The following is an 18,691-nucleotide window of genomic DNA, read 5'->3' as shown; positions in this document are numbered from 1 at the left end:
GTTCAACATTATAATACCACAAATAATTTAATAAAATTAAGTGTAATCTTTTAGCAAATCTTAAAATATCTATTTTTCCTACTGTACAATGCTTTGATAGATAAATTCACATGTAACATTTAAATTTATCAATACTATTTTGTTTATCATTTATTTGGACAAATGAATTTTAATATTTATCAGATTTAACATGAAAATAATTATTGTCTTGTCGGTGCATCCTTTCTGTACTTAGTGTGTGTGTGTGTGTGTGTGTGTGTGTGTGTGAACACCACAGCTCGTCTGCAGGGCTCCACTTAGGCTACTCTCTTAATAGATTATTGAGTTGAAGTCTACAATATTTCCACAAAATATCAGTTACTACTACAGTAAAAACATGATCATTTTCATAAGGCATACCCAGATATTTGTCTAGATTTTTTACAGTATATGGTCTATACCCCTTATGAAACTGATAAGACAATAATTATTTTCATGTTATGGCCGATAACCGATAAATTGCTTATATTAAAATTCTATAATATTTTGTCCAAATAAATGATAAATAAAACACTCACTTGTAACTAGATTCTTTTTTCCACAATATGTTTTTTTTTCCTGGAATAACCCAAAAATATCTACATTGGATGCAGCTTAAAATGTTTATGATTTCATTTAATTTTGAGTTTTTTGGATTTATGTACACTACTGTTCAAAAGTTTGGGGTCAGTATGATTTTTGTTTTTTTAAAGACATTAATACCTTCATTCAGTAGGACACATTAAATTGATCAAAAGTTACTGTAAAGACATGTTACAGATGATTTCTGTTTCAAATAAATGTTCTTTTGAACTTTCTATTTATTCTATAACCCTGAAAGAAAACACATCACAGTTTCCAAAAAAATATTAAGCAGCACCACTGTTTTCAACATTGATAATAATAATAATAATAATAAATGTTTCTTGATAATCAAATCAGCATATTAGAATGATTTCTGAAGTAATGATGCTGAAAATTTAGCTTTGATATATTACATTAAATGTGACACATTATGCCCCTTTTCACAAGATGTAATATAAATCTTTGGTGTCCCCAGAATGTGTCTGTGATATTTCAGCTCAAAAAACCCCCCAGATAATTTATTATAACTTGTCAAATTTACCCCTTTTTGGGTGTAAGCAAAAAAACGCTCCGTTTTTGTACATGTCCCTTTAAATGCAAATGAGCTGCTGCTGCCCGCCTCCAGAAGACAGCCGATCCTTTACACGAGCTTCGGATACTCTGTCTCTGAGTCAATAACAAAACACTCGAATTTCAGTCAAATTTCAGAAATAAGTGCAGCCTTACGGAGAGACTCAGGAAGAGCTTGCAACTATTAGACTGAACCTGGAGGTTTCTGAATGGTTAGTGGGATACATTTATGTAGCCTAGTTGTTGTGGAGTTACGCTCATCTCATTGACTTGCACGTATACGTCATGTTTAAAATGTTTAAAGGTATAGCGGAGGATTTTCTTTTTCCGGGTGGATCATCAAGACTATTGGTCCTCCTAAGTGTCAATCATTCTGGTGATATGTTTACGTAAGGCCGTCGTACGTGCTCGTGCACACGATTCACACGATGGCGTGCGCTCAAAACACAGGTTGGGCTTCCCACTGATGCCTCAGTCGCGAAGTTTCTACTTGACAGGTAAAGTTTGGCATGCTATTTGGAGAAATCCATTTAAAATCACTGCTAGTAAAAGTTAATGTAAGCTATGATTAGCTCGTGCATGCTCTCTCGTGCACACGTTTAATAGGCGTTCCCTCTCGGGAGCAGGTAGAGTGTTGTGCATGTGCATTTTTTCAAAAAGTGGAGAGGGCGGTTCTTTTCTAAAATTCGGGAAAATCCTCAGCTATACCTTTAACTTTTACACAAGTTGACACAGTTCCCTGATGTCTTTATAAGACAGCAATGACATTTTTTTGGTCAAATAGTGTTCTGTGCTCGTCTGTGCAGCCAACGACAGAACAGTTGCTTTGCTTGAACTTTTGTCAATGCGTTAAAACTGTTGTCACTTGCGAAAACCAAATGGCGGCGCCGTGGGTGGAAACGTGCAGATTAAGGGGCGGTAATATTATAATAAGATCCACCTCCTAAATCAAAGTGGAGCAAAATCTGATCGGCTTATTTTTTTCACATGCTTGCAGAGAAAGTCTTACCAAAACAAAGTTACTGAGTTGTCACTTTTCACGTTTTCTGGGTTGGTAGATGTACCGGGGACCCGATTATAGCACTTAAACACGGAAAAAGTCCGATTTTCATGATATGTCCCCTTTAAAAATTGTAATAACATTTAACAATATTACTGTTTTTAGTGGGTCTTTGGTCAAATCAATGCAGCCTCGTTGGGGATAAAAGTTGCATAGTGTAATTAAAACTGTTGGGACCCAGTCATGCTTGTACAGTACAAAGCAGTGCTTCACATCAATCAATGCCAGTTACTGAGGTCCAGTCTAACTTTGACTTCAGTATTGACTGGCATGATGTTACATAGCTATTTGATTATTTGTTGTTGGCACGTGTGCCACATAACCAGTTCCTGTTGTTCTGTGATGACCTGTACCAAGCACAGAATCACAAAAACTGGTTTACACATATGAATAATTCTAGACTATATTACACAAAATATTTGACCTTGATGGTATGTGCTTGAGTAACATGACACTGCAATGATCAGTTTTGTAAAATTCACATGAATGACTGACAGTTTTCTCATTCTCTCCTCAGAGGCTGAGCTGGTGGATCTTATTCTGGAATGTAAACCGAGGCAGAGAAACACTGGGCAGCATGTCTAATGAAGAAAAGTTTGTCACTTTGAGCCCGAACGAATTCTCTCTTCTTCAAGACTATGCACAATGTAAGGCCTTTGTTTTGTTATTCTCCAGTTGGTTAGTTTAGACCAAATTTGTCCAATACTTGTTTATCAATGTGTCATTTATAGTTCAATTCAGTTATGTTTACTTGAGAACATTTTTGAGATGGGCGAGTCAAATCATACGTTTAAAAAAAAATTCTTTAATCAAGATACATTTGCTTGAGAAGAAATTTACTTAAGATATTAAGTCTTGTATAATGAAAAATGTAGTAAAATTAAGTGAGTTTATACTTCAAACAAGAAATTATATCTGCCAATAGGGTCTGGAAAATAATTTAGTTTTCCCTTATATTTTTTCTTGTTTTAAGCATAAACTCACTTAATTTTGAAAAAATTTCCTGGAAATAAGACTTAAGTCATTTTTCTTCTCAAGTAAATGTATCTTGGTTTAAGAATGTTTAAATATTTGTACTGGAAAACAAGACAAAATATATTTTTTGCAGTGTACTGTTTAAATTCAATTCATCATTCACGGTTTATTCTTCAGTATCTCCAAAAAGCCTCTAAAGCATCTAAATATCCCTGTAGAGACACTGACAGGCTGCCAGTTCACAGGAATAAAATTCGAACCATTTAACACCAATTTTGTGCATGTGTCACTTAAGGAAATGTCATTTCCTGTCTGGAGCTTAAGGTTAAGTCTTCAGTCTAATCCAATCGGTACCAGACTATGATGGGAGAGAAAATTCTGAATGACAGTTATTAATTCCACTAAATACATAATCCATCTATGATGAATGTTGATTCCTTTGAGTGCTAATGCTGTGGTGGGAGTCAGTCTGACCGAAGTGTCATCCATAATCTCTTTTTGGAGGAAACGGTTAGTAAATCTCTGTGTTTGCTGTCAAAGTTTTTTTTCCATCCATTGGAAATGTATTATGTATTATATTTCCCATTAAGATAAAGAGATAAAACTATTATTAGACCGTTTTCGCAGCAAGAATCTGCTTGACATAACAATAATAAAGGATCTATTGCACACCAATTCAAAAACGACCACTTATCAAGATACAGATGTGCGCCATTTAATTACCCCAAAACCTGCATTCATACATAACAAATCCACTGTCAAAGAGAAGATCTTTCATTACGTATGCAGAGAACCGAGATCTTCTGCATTTAATTGAGTAATCTGAATAATTGATGCCCCCAGAGCCCGCTGTTTCCTGTGCCAGGCCTGGGCTTCTCTCATTGTGATTGGCTAGCATGCAGTACGACAATATGGGCCATTAGTGAAGAGAAAGGAGGGATACATCTCTCTGCAGCTGAATGAATGTCTGCTAGGTTTGATAGTTGTGAGCTCTACCATCATCAGACTCAATGATAGAGATGATCTGATCTCCTCAAAGTTATGCTTTTTTACATTTTCAAATTTCTTTATTGTTGCTGTTTGAGCATAAAAAGGGTCTGAAAAGTTACAAAACACAAGGTCCACTACATAGGGAATTGTTCTTTATATCAGTTTCTGAACTGCCTGAAACGCCTTGTAGGAGCCATAAGTACGGTGGCCGAGAAGTGCAAAACAACCACAATTCCGAAAACAAAACAAGAAATTTATAAACGCAATGGAAAGACTAAAAACAAATTAACAAGTTAGAAAACACAATGACGTTTCCGAAAACAAATGAACAAGTCAGAAAACACAACGACAAGTCAGACAAAACGGAAAAGGTAGGTATATGTGGCGAATGGAATACTGACCGCTGATTGGACGAGACATCTGTCAATCAAGACATGCGGAAAGTACAACAGACTGCGGCAGGAGAAAGTCGATTTGCGTGTGCATGTGTTAAAGCTCTGTCTATTTAACCGGCTAATTCAGTGCGATTATTATGGAGAAAAAAAACCTTTTCATATTAAAATCTTTCTAGCACCAGCTGGTTTGGTCAGATCTTTCTAGCACCAGCTGGTTTGGTCAGATCTTTCTAGCACCAGCTGGTTTGGTCAGATCTTTCTAGCACCAGCTGGTTTGGTCAGATCTTTCTAGCACCAGCTGGTTTGGTCAGATCTTTCTAGCACTAGCTGGTTTGGTCAGACAAAATTAGAACTCGATCTGGTAAAGTGGGAGAGTGGCGTGTTGCAAGAACAGCAGATTTAGCTTTTGACGCGAATGACCTGAGTTCGAGTCTCCCTCGAGTGACAAATTGTAATTCACAATATTAACTTCTTGTTTGATCTGTATAAAATTAATATGTGGAAAAAACAGCACTCTTGCTTGTGTGCTTAACTATAGGCTACCATGACAAAACCTCATGCAGGGGCATTGCCCCTATATCTGGAATTTTAGGTTTATTTTTTGTTAAATTTATGTTTAAAATGTTATATTTTTGTTTAAAATGTAGTGTTTATGTTTGTTTTTTGCAAAGTGAGTGACATACAGCACAAACTTTTGAATGGTAGTGTAACCTTGCCATATCTAAAAAATGCCAAAAGATCTTCTTCCTTCAAACTTCAGATATGTTTATCATAAAAAAGTTTTTTTGGGGCATAATTTAGCACTACATCAACACATCATTGACCCTTAAATGTCTTGAGCTAAATTTCCTTACTCTGTCTTAACTGTTGTCTTCCTCTTATTTTACTCCTTTGTCGCAGACACAACGAAGAAACTAAGAGATGTTCTCCAGGAGTTTCATGGAGATGGGATTCTGGCCAAGTATAATCCTGAAGAGGTATTGCAACTTTTTATGCTCTTGTGAAGCACATTATATTGCAGCGTTCATGCTGAGCTAAGAATGCTGTACTGGACCGAATGTTATGATGATGATCTAATTTCAGCAGATTTTTAGAACCATTGAACTATATGATGTTTGTATTGGGTAATGAAACCATTGTGTTTCCATAAATGCTTGGCATCCATTTACTGAAGATGCCTCTTGCTTGTCATTTTGTTTCGCGTAGAAGCCGGAAATCTTCAATCAGGTAATTTGTCTTTTTATAGTTTTACAGCCTGATAATGCAGTTATTATGTTAGGATGAAGTATTAACCGAGTAACGGGGGAAATCACCTTCAGCAGGAAATTGACTTTGAGGGTTTCAAGCTCTTCATGGAGACCTTCCTGGAGAATGAACTTGCTGTGGAGTTCTGTCAGCATCTGTTCCTCAGTTTCTGCAACAAAGACCCCAAGCCAAGCCCCTCCATGATGGACAAGCAGAGGATCATGGGTAATTTGGGTCTTCCCAATCACACAGGCTGTACAAACTTATGCATTTGAGAAAAACTACAAATTTAATATACTGTGATATCTAATCAAGAATTTACCAATAAGCTATCTCACTGTAAAAAAAAAAGAAAAAAAGTTGCTGCCTTAAATTTTTTAAGTGCAATCAACTTAGATATTTAAGTCATGTCAACTTAATTACATTAAACTGACTTAAAAAATGAAATAATCTTGTATAACTTATTTAATAAAAATGCTTAACTTATTCTGATAAGTTAAAGCAAATGAAAAAAAGTAGAAAATTGCTTATTTTGATGGGTTAAAGCAGTGTAAAAAATGCACTAAATTGATCAGAAGTGACAGTAAAGACATTTGTACCGTTACAAAAGATTTATATGTCAAATAAGTGCTGCTCTTTTTAACTTTTTTACTAAGCAGCACAGCTGTTTTCAACATTGAGGATAATTGTTTGAGCAGCAAATCAGCATAATAGAATAATTTCTGAAGGATCACGTGACACTGAAGTGTACTGGAGTAATGATGCTGAAAATTCAGTTTTGATCACAGGAATAAATTACCTTATATTAAAATGGAATTAATTTTTTTTTACATTGTAATAATATTTAACAATGTTTTTGTTTTACTGTATTTTTGATCAAATAAATGTAGCCTTGTTGAGCATACAAATCTCACTGACCCTGTAGTGTAAGAACCGATAATGTTGGCCACATATGCACACAAAGCAGTTATATTTAGTTTATTCCTTTTATTCACTTTTAATTGTATAACTTTGTCTTAAAAGCAATAGAGTTAGACCAAGTTAGACCAAAAATGGAGATTCCAGTGATTTCTAGTTTCGGTTCTTGCCAAAACATAGCAAATACACAGAAATCAATGCGCTTTAAACATACTCAAATTGTGCTTTACAAGGTCTAAAGCTGATAAAGGGAAACTGCACTCCGCCAAAGGTGACAACCTTGTCCGAACCTCTCGGCACAATCCAGCTGAGAAATTTGATTTGCTATCTCTCTCTCCTGGAGGGCGGACGACCAGAAGACAAACTAGAATGTAGGATCACGTACTATGCCATTACATTTTTATTTAAAATAACTTAAAAGTTCTTTGTGATGTGGAAGAAACTCTTTACATTGTGTTGGTTAATTGGTTGCCAACTGGTTTCCAAAATGGAGAAAACATGAGGCTGTTCTGCCATCTACTGGCAGCTTTTGTAATTGTAATTCTAGGCTGCTAGTTCAGAAACCTGTTGCTATGGGCAGACAGACAGACAGACATTTAATATCCTCTGGCTGATAGCACCTCTGAGTCATTATTATGAAAGAAAGAACAGTCGGTTTGCGTAAAGGACGTCTGTGACGTGCTAGTCTAGTTTAAATTGTGCTAAACCTGATTAAATTGACTTCTTGAGAGATTCTGCTATTGGCTGAGCTGCTGGTTTCCATGGCAACACCCACTTTATGATGCCTCATAGAAAAGCTTAAATTGCACTCTGAATTGTGAGGTTCATTTCATAGATATCCCTTTTTATCCTATTTTGAAGGATACAGAATTTGCAATTGAAACAGTGCTCCTATCAGATGCATAAATTATCCTTGTATTAAAACTGCAGTGTTTTCTCTTTTTCAACCTCTCTCCGTCTCTCTTTGTTTCTGTCACAGTTATGTTTCGGCTTTATGACACCGATGGGAACGGGTTTTTAGACAGTAAGGTGAGACCTCATCTTTCCAGCAGTCCCTCCAGTTTATTACCGTTTTAAGTCAAGTCAAGCCCTCTTTATGCAGCACTTTATACAATACAGATTGTTTCAAAGCAGCTTCACAGTAATAAACAGGAAAATGACAAACAGTGATGCAAACTTCTTTAAATATGAGCTAAATTCTAATTCTACAGAAGACAATAGTGTCAGTGTTCAGCTGGAGTCAGTTCAGTGTTGATTCAATTAAATTACAGTTTTGATGTTGCAAAAATTGTGAAGCAGTCGATTCAGCTACTCAATTCAGTTCAAGTTTTATTCTCATCCAACAGTATCAGTGCAATCAGATCAATAATGCAGTGTTATTGAATATTAAGTGTATTTTAAACCCCTGAATACGCCACCTAGTGGTTGAACACTGAATTGTTTTCATACACTAAATGATGGATGCTCAGTTTTGCTCCTTACTGTTGAGTTTGATTTCAGACTCTGTAATTTTTTGAATGAACTCAAAGACATTGATTACCTGTGTCAGATGTGTTTGATTAAGTTGGAAGTAAAACATATTTTTGTAAAAGGTAGATCTCGTGGTGCAAGATTAAGCATCTCTATACTAAGGTTGCATCCAAAATCACATACTTTCATGCTATATACTATAATCTATGGAGTCTTTTCACCCTGTTACATGACTTTTTTACGAAGCAGTGTGTAACAAGGTGGACCTTAACAGGTTGGACGTTTTAAGCTAATAAAGCCCATTGCACTATAAAAAGAGTAGCTGCCTTAAATTAAGTTCTACCAACTAGGATGTTTAAGTCATTTCAACTTTAATTACATTAAACTGACTTGATTTTTTTATTTTATTTTTTAATCATATGCTGTCATAACTTATTGATCATCGTTTTTTACAGTGTACTAGCTAGGACTGAACAACATGCTAGTAGATTTACTTTTTAACAAATATATAAGATATATTTTTTAAAAGAAACAAACATTTTACTCAACTGAGATGAGTAAATGCTTGTTCACATTTAATCTAGAACGACAATAACCATCATGTTTAGACAGTGCACACAACGCCTCTGCACACATTCAATAAATGGGAAAACAAAGTAACTTGCGTTACTTATTTGTCGAAGTAACTCAGATATTTGATACTTCAAAAAAGTAATCTGATTACGTAGCTTGCGTTACTTGTAATGCGTTACCTCAACCCCAATTTTTTTATCAGACGCAAAGAAATCATTTTTTTAAGTTAATGCGATTTCGAATGGCGGCCTAGATCTTTGTGTAGAGTTGCAGTGATGTAATGCAGAAAGTTTGCTCTTCTTGAACAGGAACTGGAGCACATTATCTCTCAGATGATGCATGTTGCAGAGTATCTGGAGTGGGACGTAACAGAACTGAAGCCAGTAAGATTAAATTGAATTTGATCCTGTTCAGAATGTGATCATGTTTTCTGATTATTAACTTTTTTTTTTTTTTTTTTGTAGATTCTAGAGGAAATGATGCAGGAGATTGACTATGACCGTGACGGGATGGTTTCTCTTGAAGAGTGGGTCCAGGGAGGCTTGACCACCATTCCTCTGCTAGTGCTGCTGGGACTTGAAAATGTGATTACCAGTTCAGTTTTATATATTTATATGTGTTTGTCCAACTACCCACTAGTCAGTCCATCCATCCATCCATCCAGTCCACCTGTCTCTCCATCTAGCCATTCATCTAAGCCAGAAGAACAGATTCATCAGTTGATAAATTGATGTTACACTCTCCTTACCCACTAGATGGAGTCCTCCACTCATTTTAAATGCCTTGACAGCTGCATTAGGGGTCTGGTGTCTTATATATTTGGCATGACCTCCAAATTGTTAAAGATGCATATTTGACACTTTTCACGACATATCCCAGTAGGATTCCAGAATCGCCTTCATGTGAATGTTGTAATGTTTTTCATTACAGTTGTATTGTCATTGTCAAGTCCTCATTGATGTCTTATTCTCATTCTCTCACTGTCATCTTTGTCTTTCTCATTCTCTCTCTCTTGCAGAATGTAAAGGATGACGGGCAGCATGTGTGGAGACTGAAGCACTTTAGTAAACCTGCATATTGTAACCTGTGTCTGAATATGTTGATTGGATTGGGAAAGCAAGGCCTGTGCTGTTCCTGTTAGTTCACAACATTTATTACATTGATCACTAGATGATTCTGTTATTTTTTATCTTTTGCCTTATTCGATAAGTACAAATTGACAAATACAAGTAAAAAATCATGTGATTACTTTCATTTGGAATATAAATAAGTTGGTGTATTAAATATCTCATCTTTAAACAAATGCAATCAAAGATTTGAAGATGGTTGTGAGATAATATTACATTTATATATATATATATATATATGTGTGTGTGTGTGTGTATGTATGTATTTCTATACTTAAAAAATATATATATATTCATACTTTGAAGTAGATATCATTTAAATAAATAATATATAAAAAAAAATTTTTTTTTTGATATTAAATAAGCAATTATTAAAAATGTATAAATATTAAAATATAATTAAAATAAACATTAAAATATTTCAAATGATAGAAATTGATAGACTAGAAATCAGTAACAAATCATCCAAACATTTCTACATTACTTTGTGAATTCATTTTCTGTCTGTCTGGTTCATAGTCTGTAAGTACACCGTTCACGAGAGATGTGTGGCTCGAGCCCCCCCGTCCTGCATCAAAACATACGTCAAATCCAAGAAAAACACAGAGGTGCGTCGAATTGTAGTGTTTAAAAACCAGCACGCTTGGATCACCAATGTTCCACGGGGCTTAGACCAAGGGCTTCTTTTCAGCTAATGAAATTAGAAAGAAATTCTCTCTCTAAGCATTGCTAATTACATGATTAACCTGGTTTAAAAAGAGACCCAAATACACCAATGATGAGTCTTAATCAAAACGCATACTCCTTTGCCTGTATCTTTATGCTGTGTATATATAACAAAATGTTTTTTTGAATACCGTAGATTATGCATCATTTCTGGGTTGAGGGAAACTGTCCAAACAAGTGTGATAGGTGTCACAAAACCATCAAGTGTTACCAGGGTCTTACGGGCCTTCATTGTGTCTGGTGCCAGATTACTGTGAGTTTATCACTTTCTTTCTCATTACAAATAGTTTTTATGGTCTGAAAATATAATGCAGTTTTTAAAGGCATGTTATTAAAGTTATTTTTGTGAAACTTGCACACCATTTAATTGTATAGTAGACATACTTATTTGATCAATTCAACATGTAGGCCTGTTCAGTAATGTAAGTTTGTACATAAAATGATATTGTTGAATTGTCTGATGTGTTTTAAAGTTATGTTCTCCTCCTACACAACAGCTGCACAACAAGTGCGCTTCACACGTCAAACCCGAATGTGACTGCGGACCACTGAGGGATCACATCCTTCCTCCAAACACTATATGTCCTGTTGTACTGGTAATATCTCTTATTTCTATGATGGTTATAGAAAGCTCAGCTCTTTTAGATGTTTACATGTGACCTTTAACTGCAGGAGAGACAGTCTACTCTGAGAAAAGACTCCAGCCAATCAGGAGGCCGGGGGGAAATACAAAGGACCAATTCTGTATCAGTGGATGGACAGGGGCTACAGGTGAATGACACACTTTCACACTTTCACACATACTGTAGAGTGGGATGTTACTAAAAGCAGGATGTCCATTTACTGCAGATTATATCAAACAAAACTGAAGTTAAACTGTGCTTCCCTAATGCTGTCTGGGAAGTTGACATGTCCTTGGGTGACATGCATCTAAAACATTTTATTTAGCTATTTATTTTATAATTATTATGCATGCATCTTATAAGATCTCATATTAATTAGGGACATTATTGAATATTAAAGTGAAGACAAAAAGGCAGTTAAAAATTACATGTTAACTAAGGATGCGCTTATATTAAAATATTTTATTTTATGTATTATTATTATTAATTATTTTTAATTATTTGAAATGGCTGATAACCTACTGGATAAATTGCGGATATTCAGATAGTTTGCTGTTTTGTATAAATAAATAAACAATAAAACAGGTAACAACTAAAATCATTCGTTTCCAATGATACAAGTGTATCTAGGCATCAAAACATTATAATACACAGTATGAGGTGTTTTCCCATAATGGATATTCATTTTGAGATGGCTAAAGATTACATTTATTACATATCAAGTACATTTGAAAAGATAATTTAGTAACTGATATGCCACAGATATGTGAAATATTGTGCATTATTCATCCCTAATGAAACTGAAATATAAGTATATAAATAAAAAAGGTCCATTAACGTAATGTGGACCTACTTTATATTAGATGTCTTTAACTATGTACTAACATTTAAATCACTCAGTGCACTTATATGTTTTTCATTGTACTTTTTTATTTTATTTTAAATACCTGCATGAAATTACCTTTACCTGCTGTAATTAATTTCTGCAGTTCATCTATAATTACACTGTTGACTCGTTCCTTACTTACCCTTAAACCTACCCATACCACCAAACCTGTGCCTAACTATACCCATATCCCACCTCAATAGCAGCAAAAGTATTTTGCAATACAATATGAACACAATAAGTACATTATACCTAACAATATATATTTTTTTACATAAATACTCAGTACTGTTTAAGACACTTAATATAAAGGGTGACCCATAATGTTAATGATGAACTTCCTAGTGAAGAATCATCAACTATTATAAGTTTCGGCCAAAATGACAATTTTATCTCAAAATCCCACTTTGTGCAAGCTAGTTTGCATTCATAGATCTTAACTTGGTTGAGGCAACAGTTAGGCTGCAGTGACCCGCTGTGACTGGGCGTTGTCTGAGCATAGTAATGACAGAACGAAAAAAGACGAATCATGTCCTGGGCCATCCATCTTGGCTGGCGGCGGCTAACCAGTGTAATAATCAGGATTATTATTTATAATTAGAGGAAGTAATGGATCACTCGTCGCCGGACGGGCGGCTCATTAATTCACCTGGGCCTGCTGGGATTGTTTCGATGGGTTCCGTTTTAAGCGCTTCATCTGAGTCACTGTCCACCGGAAGACGACTCACACTCTCTGGATTAGTTTGTGCGTGCATTGTCTGCTCCAAAACCCCACAATCATCATGCATCCATGCAGAAAAGTGACTCATGGTCAAAGACTGTCATTAATGACTAAATATGGAGCTGATTACTGAGGTTTGCTAGATGCGTCTTATGACGTGGGTGTTCGTGGCTGGGACATCTTAAGACTTTTTGTAATGAAGAGCTATTCTGAGCTCAACAACATTTATGTTATACTTTAGGTAGTAGGCCTCTTTTTATAATTAAGAAAAATAAAAATGGAAGGTTTAGATGGTGAATGAGAGATATTAGGCAAGATTTGTTAAGCAAAGCTTTGTAGAAAAGACATTTTAATAATTAACATTGGTAGTGGTGCACATTGTCTGACTTTTGCACATCGTTAATACATTTAAGTGTGTGGATTTAAGGATGTTTTGTGTGATAAACAATTTTGGTACCCTTTTAAATCAGTAAAATCTGAATCCTGAAGGACAACAGCTGATTTAAAAGTTAAATCCACTTAAAATCTAAATTACGATATGTAATAAAGCTTTTCGTCACTTTATTCTGCAGATTACTTCTTCAGAAGGAACTCATCCACTGCTGGTTTTCGTCAACCCTAAAAGCGGAGGCAAACAAGGTGAAAGGTGAGAACTGTAAAATATGGTGTCATATTTAAGGAATTGACGCCACAGTATTTTCATATAGTATTTCAACAATCCTGAGTCAATCTGTATAATTTATCGGTCACTTGCAGTTAGTTTGACACCAAATTTGCAGCCTCAGTCATGAGCTCAATGGATTTTCTGATTTACATTAATTTGTTGATGGAACTGCTTTAAGTTTCTATTCTATTTCTGGCAACTTAAATGATGATCTAATGATCTAATCAAATCAGTTCCAATTCAAAACCCATCTTTGGCATCCTAAAGATCCAGATCAAATCTCATTTCCTCTTAATGGACCACATTGAATGAGATGGCTATGATGTCAAATATTTTATTTTATCCATCTTATTAGGTGGTGACAAAATCCTTAGTTTCTATTCAAATTCATTCAACCACAACCATCTTATTTTGGAAAATTACTGTAAAAATATTTTTGTTTTGTTACATTTACAGTAAAAAATTGACAGCGGTTGTTGTCGGAAATTCACAGTAAAAAATACATAATTTTTTTTTTGGTATTATAGAATAGCATATTGGTGCCTGTATATTTTACAACTTAAAACAGTGCATTTCATTAAGTTATATAATGTTAATACGGTACTAAAATCTGCTTTTTATCTGCACTGATAACCACGGTACCGTACTAATACAGGTGGTAAAATAAAAGCAACACAATGATTCATAAACGAAATAACTGTAAATGTATCAAAAACACCCTAATGTACATTAGTGATAACAAAAATAAGAAGAAACAAAACTATTTTTTATAAAATATAGACATATGTGATGTCACAGGGTCTTATCCTGAAAATGTCCTTGAACTGTTTGTTTTTTTGCCGTAAATTATACGCTAATTCATAGTTTTACTTCCAAATACCATAAATTTGACCGTATTTTATAAAATAAAAAAATCATATGTCATGTTAAACGATTTTTTTTGCCATAAACTGTACTGTAAGGCAACGCACAAGTTGCGATAGTTTTCTTCCCTATTGCGGTATATCTGAGTGAAGCAGCTTCTCAAACAAGAAAAAATGTTGGGCGGGACTTAATTTTGTCCATCGGGAACTGATTGGATGGTTTGATGGTTGTGGTTTGCTATTGGCCGATCCCATGTGAGTGACAGGTTGTAAACGCATCATCAGAGAAGATAAGAGATGTCAGTGCAAGCGGGAGGGGAGTTATTTTGATTAAAGATTATGAGGGCACATTAATAAAAAAATAATAATAATGATGTGCACAGATAAAAAATGTATAATAAATATGGTAATATTCCATAAAAAACTAGAATTGTCCATTTTGATTTCATGGTGACTTTAAAACAAAAATAATTTTATTGACATTTAATGTCATTTTTCCTAGTCATTGATTTGTTCATAACTTCTGTCCTATCTAGGATCTTCCGAAAGTTCCAGTACCTGCTGAACCCTCGTCAAGTCTACAACCTGGCCAAGAACGGCCCCATGCCTGGGTGAGTGGCAGTATCTTAGCATTCTAACAGAAGCTGTCTAGCTTTTTGTTGCAGCACATTCTCAGTTTATGATCATACATAAGAGTTACGACAACCCGACGTTAACAATATATTGTATATGCAGACACTGCTTGATGGTAATGTGCACTAATTCATGCACGACAATCTCTGTCTGTGTCTTGGCTGCAAATGTAGACATTAAAGGGTTAGATCCGCCATCACAAACACTGCACAGAACAAAGCCAGGCTGTGGAAGTGTCCAGTGCTGACAGTCAGCTGGTCATAATAGATTCATGTTAGTGTTAGTGTGTTGCCGCTCTCAGGGCCTTGTGTGATCACGCATACCATCGGTGGTGTCAATCAAATGCACGCAACCATGTGATCACTGACTGAATTTGTTATTAGTATGCCAGCGATGTGGTCACTTTTGAGTTAAGTGCACAGCCGTGAGGGCTGTGACAATATTCATTGATACTATATTTTGAAAATGAAATTTTAAAGAGCAATAAAGAAAGTGGAAATGTTATTGTGGGATGTTGCCATGTAAATTAACTAGGGGTGAATATTTGGGTAGACAGAAAATCGATTTCATTCACTGTTCATACTGTTAGGTTATCGATAACATTTTTGTGAATTCAGAACAATTCAGTATGAGTTACAAAGAAATTTGATTTGATTCTGTACATGTATAGGATTCTTTAAATAATTGTTGGCAGGGAAAAGTCATACTATTTATTTGATATTTTTATATTGATATTTCTCATAAAGAAAGGAAATGGGTCACACTTTAGTTTAGGGTCCAATTCTCACTATTAACTAGTTGCTTATTAGAATGCATATTACTAGAATATTGGCTGTTTGTTAGTACTTATAAATCACATACAGTAGTAATGCCTTATTCTGCATGACCATATTCTACATCCCTTAATCACACCCAATACCTAAACTGAACAACTACCTTACTAACTATTAATAAGCAGAAATTAGGAGTTTGAGGCAAAAGTCGTAGTTAATAGTTAGTTAATAATGAGAATGGGACCCTAAACTGAAGTGTGACAAGCAAATGAATATATTTTGTACAAGAATGCATTAAATTGATTAGTACTGACAGTAAAGACATTTATAATGTTAGAAAATATTTCTATTTCAAATAAATGCTGTTTCGGTTCATCAAAGAATCCTGATTTTTTTTATAATTTTTTTATTGTATCAAGGTTTTCACAAAAATATTAAGCTGCACAACTGTTTTCAGCATTGATAATAATAGTAAATGTTTCTTGAGCAGCAAATCATCATATTAGAATGATTTCTGTCGGATCATGTGACACTGAAGACCAGAGGAATGATGCTGAAAATACAGCTTTGAAATCACAGGAATAAATTCCATTTTGAAATATTATAAAATAGAAAAAAAAATTTTTTTAAATTGTAATAATTTTTCACAATATTACTGATTTTATTGTATTTTTACTGTAAATGCAGCCCTGGTGAGCATACATTTATAAATACTGTAACAAATGTATTGCTCATTGTTAGTTCATGTTAGTTAATACATTATCTAATGTTAACAAATTGTTACAGATACTTCTTTCAAAAACATTTAAAAAATTATTGTACCAAATCTCAATTAATTTGATTTCTAGCATCTTACATTAGTTATACAAATCAAATGGTTCACGATTAAAAAAGAATAATATTTCGAGATCGATGCATATGAGTTGTCACACTTTTTACTCCACTGAATATTTCCCACTGTAGGATTTTTTTTAAAGGCTGATTTCTGTCCAATGGTTTAGCCTCTGATTCATTTTACCCAGGTTTTTCGAATTTTATAAATGCACCCCACTGAGCAATCCTCTCCAGAAACCATTTAGTGACCTTGTCAGCCAATTTGCTTTTGAACTTATTGATTATGGTGTTTTGAAGTCCTACTGACTAGGTCAGGTGTAGCCTATGTATTGACGTTTCTCTGCTGGTGGAAAAGATAGATTTTGACTTTATGCATTGACAGTCACATCTGTTGAAATAACACATGAACTTGGTGTAGTCATGTGATGAGAATGTGACATTGCTTTGTCAAGGTGACTGTCAGGTGTAACTCCGGGCTGTCCTGTCAATTACAGGCATGGCTAACACAATTAGAGCAAACCGAGTGTTTGTTTCTTCATACTCAAACATCCTCAAAGTTGCTTTTTTCATGCGATTGGTCGTCTGTTTTTGCTGTCTAATATGATTTGCCAAGCCTGCATGTCCCAATAAGTAAAGTAATTGAGAGTCTTATATTGCACGCCACTCTACCATGTAAGGTCCCTTCATGCGGTTACAGCTTTATTATTGTGAAGGAACGGAAGACGTCGTAATGAACATTGTCTTGGTAGATCTGATTAGCTTCTGAACAGGCTTTGCTTTCGAAAAGATTGATTTGCATTTGCATTGCATTTGTTAATAATGCAGGTCTAATATGGTGGAGAACTGAGTATATGTAGATTTTTCAAAATGTATAATATATCCTTTTATTAAATATAAAATGTATTATTCTTTGTAATATATATTTTTAGTTTACTATTTTACTTTGTATTATTGTTAGAAAAAGTGTCTATTGACTATTGTGGTTATCTTTCACTAAATTAATTCATATACAAGACTTAACAGTTGTACAAGTATAAAGTTGTGGTTAACGCTTTTCATTTCAGCTTAAATTTCTTTCGAGATGTTCCAGACTTCAGAGTCTTGGCCTGTGGTGGAGATGGGACCGTTGGATGGATTCTTGATGTAATAGGTGAGTTCAGATGATGTGAAAATTGAAACCCAAAACACACACATTTTTCAACTTATTGTTTGTTTTGGCCCTTGGTCATTAGAGCAATTAAACGCTGGATTCATGTGGATCTGGGCTTCCATACTGTTACCATATTGTAAATGAAATCCAGGAAGTTTTCATTATAGATATAATAAAAACAGCAAGCTAAAGTTAAACTTCTAAACGTAATGACATCTGCTGCAAAAAAGGCTTTTGTTGTTGTTTCAGAGGTTCTTTTATACAGAAGTGATTTTGTTATATTTGTCGGAATAGTCAAATACTTATTTTTCACAGAACTGAAGCTATTACATTCGTATCTGTATTTTCGGGGCAAATAGGATGATTATCTTTCTTCAAGAAATGGCATATTATTTATATCATCTGAAGAATAGTCTCTGAAGGTTATTTATGTTTATTTTTTTAGATGACTGTTTCCTCATTTAGTCAAAAATTGCCTCCATTTTTTTTTTGATCAATCAAAACAAAGACCGAGTAATAGACTGGATGCTTTCAGAGGAGCGTATCAGAAAAGAACTACTGTATTTTGACATTGCCATTTATTCCATTATTCATTCATACACAGATTTGCATACATATATACTCTAGTTTGTACATACAGTATACTGTATATGTATATGTTTGTGTGTGTGTGTATATAGTTACTAGCCACTCAGCATTTTAACTGGCCACAATTTTTTTTTGTTGGAAAGTTACGTTTTTTTAGGGGTATGACAATACACAAGATGAGATGATACACGAAATTGGGTTCATGAGAACACTTATTAATCGAGTGAACAATAGCCATTAAAATTACTTAACATACATATATAATAACAATGAGGCAATAATAATTGGTTCAAATAAAGTATCA

General features: G+C 34.5%; 1 protein-coding gene across 3 annotated transcripts in view; it reads left to right on the top strand.

The window, feature by feature from the left end:
• The window catches only part of dgkb (diacylglycerol kinase, beta), a 58,606-nt gene that overhangs the window by 1,025 nt on the left and 38,890 nt on the right, over nucleotides 1-18,691 (top strand). Inside the window, exons 2-17 of one of the 3 annotated variants that reach the window (XM_084419778.1) lie at nucleotides 2,751-2,880; nucleotides 5,494-5,570; nucleotides 5,800-5,820; nucleotides 5,916-6,063; nucleotides 6,990-7,127; nucleotides 7,736-7,785; nucleotides 9,108-9,182; nucleotides 9,264-9,383; nucleotides 9,818-9,935; nucleotides 10,446-10,534; nucleotides 10,789-10,905; nucleotides 11,150-11,248; nucleotides 11,325-11,423; nucleotides 13,455-13,528; nucleotides 14,946-15,020; nucleotides 17,714-17,799. In XM_084419778.1, the coding sequence (XP_084275904.1) occupies nucleotides 2,811-2,880; nucleotides 5,494-5,570; nucleotides 5,800-5,820; nucleotides 5,916-6,063; nucleotides 6,990-7,127; nucleotides 7,736-7,785; nucleotides 9,108-9,182; nucleotides 9,264-9,383; nucleotides 9,818-9,935; nucleotides 10,446-10,534; nucleotides 10,789-10,905; nucleotides 11,150-11,248; nucleotides 11,325-11,423; nucleotides 13,455-13,528; nucleotides 14,946-15,020; nucleotides 17,714-17,799 (1,456 nt within the window). In that variant the 5' untranslated portion in view covers nucleotides 2,751-2,810. Of the gene's footprint in view, nucleotides 1-2,750; nucleotides 2,881-5,493; nucleotides 5,571-5,799; nucleotides 5,821-5,912; nucleotides 6,064-6,989; nucleotides 7,128-7,735; nucleotides 7,786-9,107; nucleotides 9,183-9,263; nucleotides 9,384-9,817; nucleotides 9,936-10,445; nucleotides 10,535-10,788; nucleotides 10,906-11,149; nucleotides 11,249-11,324; nucleotides 11,424-13,454; nucleotides 13,529-14,945; nucleotides 15,021-17,713; nucleotides 17,800-18,691 lie in introns of all 3 variants that reach the window. The other 2 variants (XM_084419777.1, XM_084419779.1) reach the window with 2 other exon arrangements.

The sequence above is a fragment of the Rutilus rutilus genome (assembly GCF_951802725.1).
Source record: "Rutilus rutilus genome assembly, chromosome: 9".
Classification (NCBI taxonomy): Eukaryota; Metazoa; Chordata; class Actinopteri; order Cypriniformes; family Leuciscidae; genus Rutilus; species Rutilus rutilus.
This window is presented reverse-complemented; position numbering and strand designations above follow the sequence as displayed.